Source organism: Elephantulus edwardii, unplaced genomic scaffold, assembly GCF_000299155.1.
Source record: "Elephantulus edwardii isolate Elephantulus edwardi_28Jun2011 unplaced genomic scaffold, EleEdw1.0 scaffold00050, whole genome shotgun sequence".
In the NCBI taxonomy this organism is placed as follows: Eukaryota; Metazoa; Chordata; class Mammalia; order Macroscelidea; family Macroscelididae; genus Elephantulus; species Elephantulus edwardii.
In genome coordinates this window covers 2,479,516-2,498,794 of record NW_006399800.1, presented here as the reverse complement: position 1 = coordinate 2,498,794, position 19,279 = coordinate 2,479,516, and the positions used below count along the sequence as shown (strand labels likewise).

The 19,279-nt window shown below is 46.9% G+C and overlaps 1 protein-coding gene across 1 annotated transcript in view; it reads right to left on the bottom strand.

Moving 5' to 3' along the window:
• MEGF11 (multiple EGF-like-domains 11) overlaps positions 1-12,647 on the bottom strand; it is a 345,864-nt gene extending 333,217 nt beyond the window's left edge. The window contains exons 1-2 of the mRNA XM_006886638.1: positions 12,545-12,647; positions 6,724-6,825 (exon numbers count right to left, since the gene is read on the bottom strand). Coding sequence (XP_006886700.1) covers positions 6,724-6,825; positions 12,545-12,642 — 200 coding nt within the window. The 5' untranslated portion in view covers positions 12,643-12,647. The remainder of the gene's footprint in view (positions 1-6,723; positions 6,826-12,544) is intronic.
• Between the last annotated feature and the right edge of the window lie 6,632 nt (positions 12,648-19,279).

Here is a 19,279-nt window from a genome sequence, read left to right as displayed (position 1 = left end):
TGTACCATAATTTCTCAATCCATTCAATTGTGGTTGGACATCTGAGCTGTTTCCCTGTTCTTGCATTGGTGAATAATGCTGCTATGAACACTGGGGTACAGGTCTCCATTTGAGCCTCAGTTCTCCTTTTCTCAGAGTCTATTCCTGGGTCATATGGAATTTCTATGTTCGGCTTTTTGAGAAAGCACCAAACTGCCTTCCAGAGTGGTTGTACCATTTTACAATCCCACCAACAATATATAAGAGTTCCTATGTTGCCACATCTTTCCCAACATTTATTACTTGCTGTCCTGTTAAACTCTGCCACTGCTCCTGGAGTGAGATGGTGGTTTTGATGAGCATCTCTCTTATTGCCAGTGATTTGGAACATTTCTTCATGTATCTGTTGGCCATTTGAGTATCTTCCTCTGTGAAGATTCTTCCCATCCCTTTTGCCCATTTTGTAATTGGGTTATCAGTCTTCCTTGTGGAGGCCGAGTAGTATTCTATAAACCTTTGTTATGAAACTCTTGTCAGAGTTGGTATTGCCAAATGTTTGTTCCCAGTCGGTAGGTTTTCTTTTCACCCTGTTGGATCAGGCAGCTTTTTTATTGTTAGGTTCATATCATCTCACAGCAACTCTATGTACAAGAGAACACAGCACTTCTTGATCTCACACCATCTTCAGCCTCTGCTGTGCCTAAGTTCACTACACCATCTTCAGTCTCTGCTGTTTGTAAGTCAGCTGTAGCAGTCACTATGCTCCGTGTCTCTCACTGGAACTAAGATCATGCCCTCACTGTTTTACTTTCCCCTCTCGTTTTATTTCTTTTCTAGAGTTTTTATTCTCATTTTATTTTTCAATTTAGTCTCTCCTTTGTTTTGTAGATGAGAAAACAGAAAAATGTAATGACTTGCTTGAGAGCACACTAGGAAGTATGCAATCATAAGTGGCAGAGCTAGATTTTAAACTCAGGTCATTCTCATTTCAAAACCAGTAGACTTAAGCAGCTCTGGTGGTCTAGTGGTAAGGAGTTGCACTGCCAACCTGAAGGCAGGTGGTTCAAATCTACCAGCTGCTCAGCCAGAAAAAGATGGACAATCTCCTCCCATGTGAGGAACTCCCTCTGAAAACTCAATTGAGAGTCAGCTATGGTTTGGTTCTGACTTAATAGTACAGTGTAACAACAACAGATTTAACCTAGGGGTCCTCGTGGTGCAATCATTAAGCACTTTGGCTTAATGAAGGTCACTGGTTTGAACTCATCAGTGGCTCCAGGGGTAAAAAGAGCTGGTGATCTGCCTTCATAAAAATCACAGCCTAGAATTCCCTCTGGGGCTGTCCTACTGAGCCATCCCAGTGTCTGTATGAGTTGGCACAGATTCAATGACATACAACAGGTTTAACTTACTGGTCTGTGCCCATTCCTACAAGGAGGATTGCTGGAAGCAAATTAATACAAAGATTCAGTCTATAGGTATAGGAAGGCGTCAAATAGGATATGGGTAGGTCAGGTCTTTTCCTCACATGTAGAAGCAGCATTGAGGAGAGGTGCGATAACTAAGCCAAAGTTAGAGAGCAGAGAGAGGAAGTAACACACCTAAGTACGGGAGGGGGGTATAACCAGGACCCAATTCCAAGTCCTTTATCATGGAAACTGGAGCTCTTTCCATCCCCTCCCCCCTCATTGGCACCAAGGGTATCCTGCTCTACGAACTTCTCCTCAGGGCCAGAGCATATAGTTCTGGTCCTTGGAGATGCTGCCAGCTTGTTTCCCAAGGAGGTTCAGGTCAGCCAGGGAACGGAGACCCACAGCACAGGCTGGGCCAGCCCTCTTTGTCCTTAAAGCCCTCACTTGATGACAAATGACAATGTGCAACCCCAGGGAAATCTGTGATATTTGGGAATGTCGTAAGCTAAGGTCGTTCCACTTTGTCAAAGGCCCTTAATGGAAGGTAAGCTGGCCTTGATGGGAGGCGACTTCCCTGGCCCAGGAAGGCCTGCTCCCGGCGGTTTCAGCGGTTATGTCAGCCTCTCAGATAAAGAATGACCCAGAGGTGACTCAGAGGTCACCCAGTCCGTCCCTGTCCACCAAACACAATCACCCCCAGGTCCTCCCAGCAGAGAGGGCACCTCAGCGTTATTACAGCCTTTCCGGAGAGAAGCCATTGCTTTGGCTCACCCACCCTTGCCCTTGTACCCAGCGCTGGGGTGGAAAGCAGGAGAGGCCATGAGGCAGGTGCTCAGGCAGCTCTCGGAGAAGGATGCTGAGTTCCAACAAGCCGTTCCTGATGCAGACTGATGGTGTGACTGTCAGCACGCACACTCCAGGTCATCAGGAAAGCTGCAAGGCGACTCAATAATTTAGCAAAATAATTCATGTTCCCGGAATGCAGCCTATTTTAATAAGCAGCCGTGCGCTCACCCAGCCCCACTGGTGATGGACGGCATCCGTCGCCTCCAAGACCCCGGCAGAGCCATACCTCAGGGCACGCTGAGCTCTGGGACAAAGCTTGATGAGGCCCAGAAAGGGGGCACATAAACAGCATGAGGACTCACATCCGTGCCCCCATCTCTCACGGGAGCACAGGCAGATCCTTCTCATTTCAGCAAGAGAGGTTGTGTCATCTGCATAATGAAGATTGTTGATGAGGCTTCCTCCAATCCTGATGCCACAGCCTTCTTCATAAAGTCCAGCTTCTCAAATGATTTGTTCAGCATGCAACAAGCAATAGCATGATAGATGGAGAAAGACAGAAGTTGTTGAAGATTTTATCTTGCTTGAATCCACAAGCAACACCATTGGGACCATTAAGCAGGAAATCAAAAGAAGTATCGCATGGGGAAAGTCTGCTGTCAGGGACCTCTCCAAAGTGTTGAAGGAAGTGATGTTAGCTTAAAAACTAAGATGCACCTTATTCGAGGCATGGCCCTTTCAATCACCTGGTGTGCATGTGAGCGCTGGACAATGAATCAGGATGACTGAAGAAAGATCAATGCCTCAGAGTTGTGATGCTGGAGAAGAGTGCTGAGTGTCCCGTGGATGCCAGAAGAACAGATATATCTTGGAGACAGTGTAGCCAGAGTACGCCTGAAAGTCAACAATGGTGAATCTTCATCTCACAGACATGAGGAATGTAGTTAGGCGAGGCTATTCCTTGGAAAACGATATCACGCTTGAAAAGGAAGGGGTCAGAGAAAGAGAGGAAGACCCTCAGCGAGGTAGACTAGCATAGTGGCTGCAACAACAGGATCAAGTGTATCAGAGATGATGAAGATAGCACAGGATAGGACAGGGTTCAGATTCAGATCTGCTTAAAGGGTTGCTATGGGTCAAACCGGACTCAATGGCACTTAACAACAAAAACAGGCAAGTAATTCTGATAATGGCACCAAACTGAGACAATTGCAAAGATGTATTTGGAATATCATTTAGACTCTACAGAGACTTGCATTGTATTTGGCCTCTTTTCTCATTTCACAATCAAGATCTACAGGATGAAGGTGACGTAATGACTAAGGACCAACCTTCTCACAACAACCATAAAAACAGAAGAAAATTGTAAATGGTTTAAGGCATTAGAGAGAGAACAAAAGCAACGAGAGTGGTGTGGGCACTTGGTAGAAGAGAATGGCACTGGATGAGTTTAGCTTGAGGACAGGACTGAGTCAACAACATTCTGGGTGGTTAAGATAAAGTAACAGAACAAGGACAAGTTCAGGTGGTCTTGGCAGTTAAAAAAATGAAGAAAAGAAAAAGATCCCCCCCCCAAAAAAAAGGGCCAACAAGGTGTCTCAAGTTGTTTGCAAATTATCTTCCAATTTCCTGTTCTAAATTATGTGTGTGGGGGTGGGGTGTGTGTGTGTGTGTGTGTGTGTGTGTGTGTGTGTGTGTGTGTGTGAAACAAACTACAAAATGTCTTGCGATGGCTGTAAGTACTGAGCTTTCAGAGACCGTCATCTGAGTTCAGCCAAGTGAAGTAGTTACTAAAACAAAGACCAGCAAAATAAAAAACAAACCAGCCAAACTCCAAGGAACATAACGGAATCTCAACTCTTTAGCATGACACTCACAATACCCAAGTTGCAACACAAAATTACATGGCATACAAAGAAACTAGAGACGCTACCTGTCCTCAAGAGAAAAGGTGATCAGTAGAGACCAATCTTGAGATAACTGAGATGTAGAATGAACAGAGGATTTCAGAGCAGCCTGCTTGGAAGAGCAGAGGATCAGTGCAGGTGAGGAAGACTCTGGATGAGATGGACTGTCTGTAGCAATGGGGTCAGGTGTGTCAGAGATGGTGAGGGTGGCTTGGGATAGGGCAGGGTTCCGAGCCGCTGCTCGCAGGGTCGCTGGAGTTGTGGTTGACTCAACAGCACATAACAACAACAACAATAACTATAGCTATGCTTTTTAAAATACATCATTTCATTTATTTTTGTTTTGATGCTGTTAATATATACAGCAAAATGCACAGCAATTCAACAGTTTCTACATACACCATGTAGAGGCAATGATCACATTCTCGGAATTTTGCAACTATTCTCACTCTTCTATCGGTTGTTCCTCCTCCACTAATAATCACTTTACTGCCTACTAAGAGTCTTATCTAATCTTTTCAGTTGCTGTTGTAATTTGATGCATGTGGACAGTTATTAAAAGAGCATGATGTGGGGGTGGGCTTAGTCATAGGGTTTCACAATTTGATGGGTGGAGGGAAGGGGGGATAAAGGAAAGGGGACAGAGCTGGTGTGAAGATACAATGTATAAGACCTTTGTAAGCAAACCAGTATAAAATAAAAAAAAAAGAGCATGATGCTCAATGTAGACCTTTATTTATTTTCATAAGGTAGGCCTTTCTAACAGGCTATATACTCCTGTTTGTTTTTTAGGAAGCTCAGGTGGCTCAGTGGTAAGGAACTGTGCTGCCAACAAATAGATCCATGGTTTGAATCCACCAGCTGCTCCACAGGAGAGAGACAAGCTGTTTCCTCCTGCCTCTGAAAAATCAGTGTAGGGTCAGTGAGCTACGAGCTGGTACCACTCAACTCAACAACTAATCTGTGTGATCTTCAAGTGACTTCATAGGGATGTTTAAGATTTAAAGATTATCTCAGGATAATAGTTTAGGGGTTCATCCAAGCTTCCTGGCTTCAGTATATGATAAATATGCTTAACATCTGTAGCTACTATGGCTTTGTTATAACAGCATGGTGGCAGCAAAAATTCAAAAGTAGGATTTTGGCTTTTCAGTGGGGAGCAAGATCTCCCACTCATGTTGCCCCACCATGATTCTTGCATAACTCCCAAAGAAGCACTGAGTTCACAAAGGAAAAACAAGAGAAAAATCTGAAGTGCTCATCTGCTCATTTCCCACTCTGTAAATCATGACACTACCTCTTACTTTTCTCCATTTAACCTCACAATTCTCTAAGTATTTTAATATTTTTGAAAAGTCAACGCCTTTGAGTTGTGGTGCTAGAGAAGAGTACTGGACATCTACCATGGACTGCTAAAAGAACAGGTCTTCCCTAGGGAGAGTGAAACCAGGTTGCTCCTTGGAGGCAAGGATTCTGAAACTCCATCTCACTTTGGGCCTGCTGCCAGGAGGGACAGTCTTTGGAGAAGGACATCATTCTTGGAGGAGAGAAGGGTCAGCACAGGAGAAGATAACCCTGGATGAGATGGACTGACACAGTGACTGTGGCAACAGGAGGGACGGGCGGGCAGGTATGTCAGAGATGGTGCTGGATAAGGCAAGGCTTAGAGCCACTGTTCATTGGGTCACTAAGAGTCGTAATGTCTCAAGGGCATATAACAATAACAACTGGCATCTGCATGGCGGGCCAAAGACCACTATGTCTGATGGATGGGTATACTGGGAATCTCTAAATAAAATGACTTGCCCATGGTCATCCAGCAAATGGTACCCTCTCTCTCTCTCCCTCTCCTTTTTCCAGTGACATGATTAGAAGAGTGCTTCCCCAAATCAGGAGAGCAGTGGCTGGGAGTAGAAGAGCGACAATGGTTTGCAGCAGGGCTACAGAAAAGGGTGCAGGATAATTATGTGCAACTGTTGAGGCAGAGCTCTGCCCAAGGGCAGACTGGCCAAGGGGCCCACAGGTTACCGAAACCAACCTTGCGCCCTAATCTCCAAGCCAAAGGTCTTGTCAGGGGGCTGCATTTTTCCTGAGGAAGACAGGGTTGCCTTGGTTGGATTTGTCCCAGAAACAGACGCTGAAGTGAGGATCCGAGCACTATCGAAAGGTCATTCCAGGAAGCATTGGTGAGGGAAGGGGGAAATAAGACAGGACGGAGCAAAGAGTCAACACAGGAAGTGTTATTTAGCAAGTTATCACTTTGGGGAGCGGAAGTTCGATCCCACTGGGGACTTCTAGGCTCCGGGGTAGAATACACCTCAGAAGGGTCTCCTTTACCAAAGGGTAAGGAAGGTGGGCCATCCATCCACTAAGCCCACATCTGTCGTTAGGTGAAGGATGCCTCTGAGAGCATCAACTCCCTGCACACCTGCACTGCCTTGCCCACACGCTTCCATGGCTTCAAAGCAAGATTTATCAGGACAGAACAAAACAAGCATTCAGTGCGTCGAGTGAGTGCCGAGGGAACAGAAGCAATGCGTCAGCATCACCTGCCACAGGGCCTGCTTTCTATCTGGCCCGAGCGCTCCAGGTGAGCCAGCTGCAGGCCTAAGGCCCTGTCATGGAAGGGAAGTACTCACCTATGTCTGGTACACTTGAACCAGTTGAGGATGTCCGTACACCGTGTGTAGTAGATCTGGTCAAAAGGGTGAGCATACGATTCCTGGACAGTCACAGCATAGCTGAAAAGCAGAGAGAAGCAAGAGAATGGTCAGTACGTTGTCAGTAGCTTAGATGATACTCAGAATGGGATCACCCACCCAGGGGCAGCCGGGACCCTACAGCCAAGTGAGGGCAAACACCTCCCCGCCACCTGCTGTCCTTCTCCAGCCCAGAGGTTCTCAGAGTGAAGGCAGAAAAGAGAAAACAAGATTCCTTAACCCCAAGTTGGATGTAGGGAGCCCTGGTGACCTCGTGATAAGGAGCTGCACTGCCAATCTGCAGTCATGCAGCCTGAATCCACCGGCGGCTCCACCATAGAGAAAGGGGCAATCTCCTCCCACGTCTCTGAGAAGCCGCTGGAGGATCAGCTGTGGGTCAGTTCTCACTTGACAGTTCGTAACAACAAGTTGGATCTAGGATACACCTCCCACTGTTCTTTATCTCAGCTCATTTCTGAAATTCAAGTTCCCTTGCTCATTAACAGAGAATGACGAGAGGAGGGCTGGAGTTTAGTCTGAGTTTCTGAAGAGCAAATCCATGTTTAGAAATGCTTTACGATTGCTCTGATCTTTACTGTTGTCAAAGCACACACACGGACACTGATCCTAGCAGCAATTCCGTGAAATAAGTGGTCCATTTTATAGACGAATGAACTGAGGCTCAATGAGAGTCAGCTGCCTGTTGAGGCCATACATCTGGTACCAACAACTGCTAATATGTGTTCCATGCCCTGTATTCGATGTTTTTAAAAAAATTATCCCTTTTAATCCTCACACAATCACATAAAGTAGCTGGAACTGCTATCCTGGTTTTAAAAGGTAAGGAAACTGAGCACCAATCAGAGGACAGGTTAGTTCTCCAAGGTCACCCAGGTGCCTTCAACTCTATTCGGTCTCTATTAATCCTTGGGGTTCACAGAGGACATGCCCATAGACCTCCAGATACAGGAAGTACTTCATTATACTGCCTGTTAGCCGTAAACCAGGACCAGCAAGTCGAAGTTGTAGAAAAGTAGACCTGAGTTTAAGTAGAACAAATCTTTCTACCTACTCATACCTGGCAGGGGTGTGAAAAATGACGCCAGAGCCCCTAGTGCTGAGAGCGGAGCCAGGATGTTAAAGCGAGGACTCCCACTTCCTGTGTGGGCTGCAGAGAAGACCTCAGTGGAGATTTCAGAAATTAATTTTAAAATAGGTTGGTATTATTGAATGTTTCCCCCAGAAGGCTCCTTGGCCTGGGCCAGATGGCTGGGTCCAGCCTATAAAAGCGCTTCAGCTTTGCCTGAGGAAATTTTTCTGGTTTCCTTACATGGAGGTGGAGCCCGCCAGCCCCCAAGATAGGTCCACAGTGGCCTCGCTGATGCCTGGAAGGTCAAGGAATCCAGAAAGAGGAGTCTGGGAGCAGCCAGTAGCCTAGGGGATGGTGGGAAATGCTGTTGCTTTGAAGCACCATGAACATAAGGAATGAAGGGCCTCAGTGAACACACATCAGCCTGCACACATCCACGCAGACACGGCCCGGGCTAAAGGCTTGGGGAAAAACAGACAACCTGAGAGTCACCCCCAATTTCCCAATGTTAACTTCCCAATGATCTGGAATTATGCGGTTCTACCTAATGTCTCAAGGGTCCCTGGGTGGCACAAATTATCTACATTTGACTACTTCCCTAAAGGTTGGTTGTTCAAACCCATTCAGCAACTCCACAGAAGAAAAGCTGCTCCCGTAAGAACACTGGCCAAGGGGAGCTCTGGTGGCCTAGTGGCAAGGAGCTGCAACTACAATCCCAGAGGCACACGGTTCGAATCCACCAGATGCTCTGCCGGGAAAAGGAGGGACAATCTCCTCCTGGACCAGTCAGATCTGATTTGACAGTACACTCACACAAAAATAAAATAAAATTTAAAAAAAAAAAACACTGGCCAAGAAACCCTCATGGAGAAGCTCTACTCTGACAAACACATTCACCATGAGCTGGACTCGATGGCATAAGATTGTTGTTGCTGGGTGTTTTGTTTGCTATGTATCATGCACCTCATCTAGAAGCAGGTTAACGATTGAGCAAGAGTGCTCAAGGTCTGGAGAGTAAACATATAGGGTCAAGTTTAACACTCGGCCACTTGTTAGCAGTGTGTGCTTGGGTTCGGTGTTTTGCCCTTATAAACATCCTTTTCCACACCTGGAAAATTGTGACAAATATTGCCAGAGAGTATCATGTGATTGTTGTTGTTGTTATGTGCGACCCATAGCAACCCCGTGTGCAAAAGCTTTGGACCCTGCTTTGCCCTAAGCCAACCTCACTGTCTCTGACATACCTACTCCCATTACTCTAGTTACTGAGTCAATCCATCTCCTCAAAGGTCTTCCCTCTCTTGCACTGTCCCTCCAACCTCCCAAGCATGATGTCCCTCTCCAAGGACTGGTCCCTCCTTGGAACATGTCCAAAGTATGTGAGACGAAGCTTCAGAATCCTTGTTTCCAAGGAGCAGCCTGGTTTCACCCTCTCTAGGGCAAACCTATTTGTTCTCCAAGTAGTCCGTGGTATATTCAATACTCTTCTCCAGCACCACAGCTCAAAGGCCTCAATTCTCCCTCTATCATGATTGTTATGAAGATGAAAAAAAAAACAACACAACAAACCAACCCCAAATTCACTGCCATTGAGTCAGTCCCAACTCACAATGACCCCTATCATGTTCCACAGGCTGTAAATATTAACAAGAGGAGGCCGTTTCGATGTTTTCCTGTGGAACAGCAGATAAGTTTGAACTGCAAACCTTTAGGTTAGTGACTCAATACTCAACCTATTATACCATTAGGACTCCTACATGAAGAATAAAGGTGGCAAATGGTAGTATCTCTCTAAGAGCTGGTGGAAGGATGAAACATGATCATGCATGTAAAAATGTTCAATGCAACACACAGGACACAGCATCTGCTGAGCAGGAGTTGGTCATCATTCTTATGTGTCTCCTGGATAGTTCGCACACTGGTTACCACACTTGGCCACTGCCCGAAGGGGTGGAGGTTCAAGTTCACGTAGAAGTGCTTCAGAAAAAAATCCTAATAACTCACTTCTGAACAATCAGTCACTGAGAACCCCAAGAAGCACAGCAAACTCTGACACACGGGGTTCCCTTGAGCCATGGCTGACACAGTGGCCACCAGTTATTATCACGTGGTGGACACAGAGCCAGCTTCCATGCTAGGTGATGAGGGTTATTCCCTCCCTGATCATGGCAGGGAGGAGAGGAGGCATGGACGCCACCCAGAGTGATCTTGAATCACACTCTAAGTCAGACTTTCTATCCAACAATGACAGCATACACGCAGCGAAACGGCACTAGCCCAGCGGAGGGCTGCAGAGCACTAGGAGGGCATCGGGTGGAATGAAAGGGGCTCTGCAGGGTCCCCTGGGCTAGAAAGCCTGGCAACCAGACATTGTCTCAGCTCCAAGTCTCCAACGGGAAGCGTGTGCCCTTGGTTTCATGGCTGGGTAGTTTAGTGCCACTCATTTGCCAACAAGTTAATGAGGGACCAGATTAATCTTGCAGAGCCAGGTTTTACAATCCAGGGGAGGGCTTTACACAGTTTTATGGTGGAGGGGCATGATTAACAAGAAAGTTGCCAGAAGCATTAATACAGCTGGAAAATTCTCCCTGAGGGGTCTTTTGGGGATCAGAGTAGAAGGGGGTGCTGTCTCTGGAATGACTCACAGAGTGGAGTTCAGTTCATAAGGGTGCTCTTGGGTGAACTGTAAGGAGGAATGTCATCAAGCATCTCCTAGGAGCAGGAGACGACCTCATTTTAGCTGTTAAATTCACTCTCCATCCTCCTACAACTGTAAGAAGCTGTAACAGTGACTGACAGCCAAATGAGCCTGAAATACCAACAGTCCCCCTTCCAGAATCATTCATTTTGGACAAGTTGAGAAGATTCGTTTTGGACAGGTTTACGTTTGAACTGATCCACTGGCACAAGTGGGATTCAAGAAAGAGAGAAGTCAGAGAAGACCTGACAATCAGGGAAGACTTCCTTCAGGAGAGGGATGCAGACTGGAGTCACTGGGAAGGCTGGTGGTGAGCAGGCATCCCAGAGTGGACACAGCACAGACAATGACAGGGAACTGGGGCAGGCAAAGAGGGGCTTCCTAAGGATGGAGTCAATGAACTAAAGCAACTGGCACAGGACCTGCAGCTGATGTCTCCCTGACACACTGAGAAACAGGGAAAAGGTTTAAAGTCACTAAAGGCAGACAGGGTAAAAGGTCTAGATACCTACAGAATCATGAGGAAAAGTTCTGAAAAATGAAGATTCTTGGGTACAAGTAGTCCCTGAGGACAACACTCAGGAAGTTCCAGGGTTTTTTATACACACCCGCTGGTGAGTCTGCAGGCCTTTACACCTGTGATAACCAGCTCCTACAAAACCAGAGTTGTCAGCAGTAAAAGACATGAAATTAGCTCTGCGGTCTTCAAAGTATCTTCATGGAGTTTCTGTCCTGGGCCCTCCAGCAAGCCTGTGAGACAGGAGGGAGAACTGTCCCCACTTCTCAGAGGTAGGAAGTAGGCACGGAGGGTCCCTCAAAGTCACACAGTGAGCAGGTGGGAAGATCCAGCTTGCAATAAGCCAAGGTCTTCTAGTCATGGATCGCAGATCCTCTTCACCAAAACAGAGTGCACTGCAGTATTAGTTCTCCTAGCCTTGACGATGCAGGGACACCAAGAGGGGCATATCTGGATGCTGGCATCACCTTCATATGGGCATTGTCTCTCTGACACTCCAGCCAAGTGCTCCTGACCCTACAGGCATCCACGCCAACCCAGAGTCAGCATGCCAGGGATGGGACATCACCCTCCAACATGCATGGCTCTCGGGCAGCCCCACGCTCCTTTCTCCTTCGGCCATCTGCTTCCCTCATCAGGCCCCCATCTTAATTTTATTCATTTGATTTATTAACATCTAAGTGGCAGAGTCATCCTGGTCAGCACGGCCAATCAATTCCAGGGTTTAATTTGGTTTTTCCTGATTGGGTCTCTGGTCACTGTCTCCCAGCTCACCAAAATCAATACTTTCACCTTGTGCTTCAAAGTCAGGTCGTCTGCAGGGGCCTGGCCTGGTCCCCAGGACTTACCGCTGCAGCAAAAATGCCACCCCTCTTTCTGTTCTAACCCTTCTACCACTCTCCCCCGGCAGCGCCCCATTCCAGACCAGAAGTGGCAGGCCTGGCTCCCATCTCCAGGAGGATGGTAGCCCCATGCATCCAAGCTGCCATGTTGTTGCTTGTCTTAGGAAAGCAGGAAAAACATCACAACTCCATAGACCAAGACATCAGGACCACAGTCCATGCACTGCACTGCCATGCGGAGGTTCCACTGGGCCTGCTCTGGCTGTGGGCAAGCCCTCAAACACCTCTGGGTCTCTATTTCCTCATCTGTGAAATGGCCATTAAATGCTAATACAGGAAGGGAGGGATATGACATCACAGTGCTCAAAAACCAGACTGCAGAGTCTAAGTTGCCTGTCTCTCACCCCTCCATGCTCGACGCCCACATGGGAGTCTCAGATGGATTCTGTCCGATTCTGTCCAGCCTTTCCACACGCTGCTCTCTCCAGCTGGACTGAAGGTCCCAGAGGGACAGGCGTCACACGTGTCCTAGCTCCACATCTGTACCAAAAGCCCCAAAACAGGATGAGACTCACAGAGAGAGTCCAGTCCTGCAAGGCCAGACAGCATCTTACCTCTCCCAGTGGCTGCACACGTTGGGGTCCTCGGGGTTCAGGGAGATGGCAGTTTGCAGGAGGGAGGTGAAAATCAGAACAGTGGCAGTGAGCGCCATCCCGGCCCCTGTGCGGGAGAACAAAGGAGGCAGCGTCATTAATCAGAGCATTTTCCTGGGCATCTGTTTGGCGCTGAGACTTCTCACACGAGGCGGCAGAACAGACTCGCCAAGCAGACTAAGTTTCCCATCATCCGGGAGTAATGAGCTTTTGCTATTTCACACGCGCAGGCTTTGACTAACGCGGCAACAGTTCACCAGGGCTGAGTAACGGAGGAGTGGGAGGGCTGAGTCAGGGAAAACCGGCTTTCGAGCTGGGGTGTCTCTAAGTTTTGAGCATCGTGGAATATCGCTTTAAGACTGTAATCAAAGTTACAACGTTCTCTCCAAGAAATAAGCTCAAATGCACAACAATCTGGTTATCATTTCGGGGCATCCTCAGCCCTCCTATCCAAGCAGAGAGCCAAGACCCACTGCTCTGAACGACTCCCAAGGCACCTCTCCTCCCGTGTCCCTTCTCCCTTCTCCTGGCTGAGCTCTGTCCTTCCACTTCAAGTGACCCCAGTCTGGTGGCTTCGTGGGTAACAAGTTGTGCCGCCAACTCAAATGCAGGCAATTCAAATCCACCAGGTGTTCTGTGGAAGAAATATGGGCAATCTTCTGTGCAACTTACAGCCTCTGAAAACCTGCTGGGGGTCAGCCATGGATGGGTTCTGACTGGATGGAAAGGACTTGAGTTTTGAGTTGGTATGGAGTGAACTAAAACAAACAATCAATCCACTATCCCACTTGAGTCAGGTTTGTATCACTGCTGACCTTGTAAATCCTTATGGGAGGAGACTTTCCATGCTTCCTCCTGAAGCCACTGGAAGACTCAAACTACCAATCTTTAGTCAGATGCTTGTTATGCACCATCCAGTCAGAAGCAACTCATAGCTGACCCTCCAGAGGGTTTTCAGAGGCTGTAAATCACACGGGAGGAGACTGCCCATATTTCTTATGTGGAGCAGCTGGTGGATTTGAACCAAGTGCCTTTGAGTTGGTTATGCAGCTCCTTATCCATTAGTTCAATACAAAAAAGCACTGCTCAACCAAGGGCTCCTACATAGACTGAATCATGTCCCCCCAAAATAAGTGTTGTAAATCTTAACCTTGGTACTTGTCATTAAAACCCCAACTGGGAATGGATTTTCTTAGTTAATATAACAATATTGTTGTTGTTATGTACTATTGAGTCAGAAACGACTCAGCCAATCTTCCGGTGGGTTTTCAGACACAGCAAATTGCATGGAAGGAGACTGCCCACCTTTCTCCTGTGGGGCAGCTGTACCTTCTGGTTGACAGCACAGTTCCTTCCCAGTAGCCATTAGAGCTACATGAGAGAGTTTTTATGTAGGCTGTATCTTGGGTCAATCTCTTTTTAGCTATAAAAGGAGCAGATGAAGAAAGCAGGAATGGGGAGAGATAGATGCCACACCACATGAAGATCATCAAGGACCCAAGGAACAAAGACCTCCCCCAGAGGTGACACAGAGAGATTAAGGCTTCCTTAGGGCTGAGGCCCTCAGTTCTCACTTCCAACTTCCTAACTGGTCAAAGAACAAATTTCTGTTTATCGAAGCCATACGCTTGTGGTAATTCAGTACTAAATAACTAACACTCTCTCCACTTCCTCCAGCCTCCGTGGGGCATGGTGAGGCCCTGGGGTGGAAAGCTGAGCTGAGGAAGCCTCCCAGGAAGTCGTGGTGAGGGAAGCTGCCCAGGAGCCTAGGCCTTCTTTCTCTTGCCTGTTGTCTGATGTCAGTCACATAAACCAGGAGTGACTAAGCCCTCGCGTGTCATCATTCTCAGTGAGGCGGGGACAGGTGTGCATGACAAGCTCACACACTCTAGGAAGGAAATTCAAGGAAGAAGCCTGCAGCATCTGAACTGGACTCTGAAACTGAGTGACACAGTGACCATTACAAGGGGCCTGAACACGGCGGAGAAGGTGAGGATCATGCAGCACAGGAAAACGTTTCACTCTATTGTCCACAGGGTCGCTAGGAGTCCTAGTTGACCAACATTAATAACAACAGAAAGTATAGCCTGTGGCAGATGTGAAATGTCTACACAGCCTGACAACAACCCCCCTTAACAGCCCAAACTGAGAGGTCCTGAACAAGGGTTCCTCATCCTCACACAAAGTCACAAAGGATCATGAAGGCGGGAGTGGCTGACATGGCCCCACAGGGGCCCCTCTGCCTCACGAATGCCCTGTCTTACAAGCTTAGAGAACTTCCAGTCCAAAGGCCCCCGCCTTGGTGAGCCGCAGTGGGATGTGCTGGGATTCATATGTTTAGGAGTACTGCCTCTATATACAGTGAATTCAGTGACTCAGAAAGACAGCCCTGTTTTCCATTTGCGCGCGCGCGCGCACACACACACACACACTATCATGGTTTACTTAAAAGCCTCCCTGAAGTCAGAGTCACTTTTCTTTTCAATCAGCAATACTGAAAAATGCAGCTCCTAATAAGCCGGAGGGAGGGTGGAGGTGGTGTATAAAATATTTTGACATGAGAAAGGGGTCCTCAGACTTGAAATGGCTGGGGATCTAGTAGTACCTTACTCCATGAGCTGACAGACAAGGAAGCACTAACTCTATCTTGGGGGACAAATAAGAGTGGTACATATTTTGCACACACCCCCATTTGTACCCAGAGAGAAGCTAAACGGGGTGCTTTTCTTCGTGAAAGGTTAAACACCCTCCACCCCCTCCCCAGCCCTCAATCATTTCCTTATTAAACACTTTCTTAGCAGCATCTCCAAAGATAAACAAATTGTCATAAATTCTGTATAACCGTGGGGTTCCAAGTTAATGATTAATGGTTTAGTGTGTGGTTTTGTTGGGGTTTTTTTTTCTGCTCTCTATTTAAGATCTGGAAGTAATCTAACTAAATGCAATCTGGAGAACAGTAAAGCATGGAGAAATCTTGTGTGTCTTCCCAATTGTGGGGGATCTGGACATAAGTAAATTACAGCCTCTTGTCTATCATCTACCCACTCAACTGACACCCAGGCATCAAAAACCTAATCAGCACTTGAACCAAAGACCCTGACTGAATTGAAATCGATACATCATGAGGGCTGCAAAGGACCATTTCAATCCATTCTCCCCAGGGAGGAGAAGAAAGAGTCTAGAGGTGAGAAAGCACTTGTTCAGAACTTGACATTGAATTTTAAGTAGGGTCAAGAGGAGAACAAACATCTGCTTCCATGTGGGGTTTGGGTAGATCAGACATCGAACAAAGAAGTAAGCGAACGACACTTCTCTAGAAGGGAGGCTGTAATCAACTGTAGAGAACGCCTCATGGAGGTGCTCTCCATGGTCCTGACTCATCACGCCTGCTGTTCCTGTTCTCTCCAACATCTTCTCAAGGGAACCCCTGACAGTATGTTAATCTTACTAAGTTTAGAATAGCAAAAGTGAGGCCACCTGGACCAAGAGAAGATCCAAAATTGCTCCTTTATCTCCCTGTGCTCCATGGTGATGGGAGAGGAATAAGAGAGGGAAGTAATGTGGACCAATGCTATCATTTAGGAGATCTTTGTAAATCCTCACTTTCTTCTCTCGGAGTCAGGCCTGGACAGGACTATTCATCTGACTCCCACTAGCAGTGAAGTGCATGGAAACGAGAGAACAGAGAGGATGATGAATGTTTAGATGGACACACAGGAAGTGGAGAAGAACTGGCAGCAAAAGCACCATAGCCAGCTAGGGGTGTCTTGTAGATTGCATTCTGTCCCCCCAAGAGAGATATGCTGAAGTACTGGCTCCCTGAACCTGGAATGAGATTGTGTTTAGAAAAAAACAACAAAAAAAACCCCAAACCTTTTGAGACATTATCAGTTAACATAAGATCAATATAGTGGGTCCTAAAAAAGCAAAACAAACATTAAGCCCACTGCCCTCAAGTCAATTCTAACTCATGGTAAGTGACTGGGTTTCTGAGGCTGTGACTCTTTATAGGAAGAGTCTGTCAAATCTTTCTCCTGTGGAGTGGCTGGTAGATTCAAACTGGCTGGCTTTCAGTCAACATTCTAACCCACAGTACACAGTACAGCTACCAGGGCATCTTCCAATATGGCTAATATCTTAGAAAATAAGTGACACAGATATAAGGAGTCCCCGACTTACAACTGCACTCATCAGAATAAAAAGTTGAAGACTATGCAAAATACATACTATGTTGTACATACAGAGTCACACATGCTCGATCCATTCCTGTGACTATACTAGGGTTCACAGAGCAGGTGAACTATGCAGTAAGCACGGGCCCTGTGCATTCGCCCCCTAGCTTTGCACCACCCCATCACTACTGTTCACAGAGGAGGAGGGGTGGTCAGCCTACGGGTGGAAGAGATAATGACCTCTAGGATGTTTGCTTCGAACTTGACCCCATCTAAAAGATGTAACCATATTACTTGTTCCTTGTTCCCTCTAGTCATGTTGGTCTTCTCATTTGCTCATTCTCACGCTAAGCCCTACTCACACCATCTTCTTGGCCAGAACATTCTTCCTCAGATCTGCATAACCAAATATCACCCATTCAAGTTCAGCTCGGTCTCCCAGTTCTGCATATCCCCCCTGCAGGGTTTGGCAAAATGTGTTGACACTGATGGAGCACCAACTATGTGCCCGAGACTTTACTGCATGAGGGTCACACAGTCCAGCACCCCATACCTCCCATCTTCACTGCCATCTTTCCCAGCATGTTCACATCATCTTACCTACCTGACTGTGAGCACCCAAAAGTAGAGTCACACCCTTGGCTGCCTTCTAGGAAATGATTCTAGGGAAGATGTCTCTACTTGTCTTGGACACATCACAGAGGTGGACTGAGGAGCAATCAGGGAAGGAGGTAGGACTGTCTGCACTGGGGAAACTCATTCATTTTCATGGGACTTCCCTGGTGGCCTTCTCGGCCCACACGTCCTCTTGAGAACATAGATCCCAAAGACATACACTTACAAAATGAGTAAAAATCAATTCTCCCACAGTGGTTATTAGGCTGACTCCATTCAGAATGACAGAGGTTAAGGTATCAGGTACCATCTGATTTAGGGCATTAATAATTAAATAATGCCCCTGGTTTCACTTCAAAGGAAGAGAGTATGTAAATAAACCAGCTAGTTCCCATTGCTATTATCCCTCACTCATCTATTAAGAAGCAGAGAAAGGAGAACAAAGACCTCGGTCTTAACATGGGGGCATGAGTGTCCTTACACCTGAGAAGCTGGGCAGGTGGGATGGAAGAATAAGAAGATGACTAGGAGGTAAGTCTCTCACACTTGTCAATTCAGGTGGATCCGGGGATCTGCTACAGTCAGTCTAAACTGATCTACAGAGCACTCCCGGAGAATCAGCCTAGCTGAGGAGGCCCAAATCAGAAGTGGCTAGATGCCCATGTGGATGGGATTTAGGGTGGAGAGAATATGGAAAGAGAGATGGTGAAACAGATCATTCCAAGGGCAGGCACATCATGTGCAAACAAACAAAGGTAGTTACATGCCCAAACGAAGATAGTTACATGCCAGGTGAGGTGGGGGAGCAAGGCAGCAGATACTCACACTGTGCAGTAGTAGCTGACAACATGGGAAATTCTGGAGCGTGTGCTACAAAACTGGATTCATGGACTGAATTTTCTCCTTGCCCCCCGCCCCCATATGTGTCACCTTGGCTGGACCATGATTCTCAGTGGTTTGGTATTTATGTACTGATGCAATTTGGCAGTTATGTAATGAAACAATCACCCTCCTCCTCATGATGAGATGTCATGTGATGTCATGTAACCAATCCATTGTAAGTGAATTAGGGTAGAACACAACCATTACTGAGGTCTTGATTCAACATAAAGCAAGTTCCACTGGGACATGGCCCACATTGCCTTTTATTTTATAAAAAATAGGATGAAAGAAAACACAGAAAAAGGCACCTGGCTACCAAAAGGACCAAAGCAGAGTATGTCCTTTAAACCTGGGATTCCTGTGCTGAGAACCTCCTAGACTCAAGGCAATATTGATTCCAGAACATATGTGGCTCTCCAAAGGATGCATGGCACACAGATACTGAAAGCAGACAAGGTTCAAGTAATGTCGCCGGTCATGTCCTCTTCCTGACTAGTCACAGTACATGTCAACATATTTCAGGATCTGAGATTATCCTAAGTAAAGAGACTATTTTACTCTGTGTTTCCAAAATTTGTTTTTCCAATGCATTTCTTTCTCATCACACAAGCTCTAGCAGCAGGGTCCACCAAATACCAGTTTGGGAAACTCTACTTGCCTCCATCAAGACCATGTCTTAAGGAAGGCCTGATTTGTGTCAATCTATGTCCATAGAATATCTATTTATTTGTCTGACACTTGAGGGCCTACTCTGTGCTTGGCACCAGAATTAAAGGGAATCTGCTGCTGGGTACCTTATGAGACACTGACAAAGATCCCTTATCCTACCTGAGGGCGTCCTTCCTAGCCTGGAAGGATGGTAGAACTTCTTCCTCAGGCTGGTAGAACTCAAGAGAGGGTAGCATCCTCTGAAGGGTCTGCCTTCTGCTTGAGGCCCCACCAACACCATCACCTGTGGAGTCCAGCCTCCCTCTCAGGTGGCAACACACACCTGATCAGATATTAGCTGATTCTATTAGCCAGGATG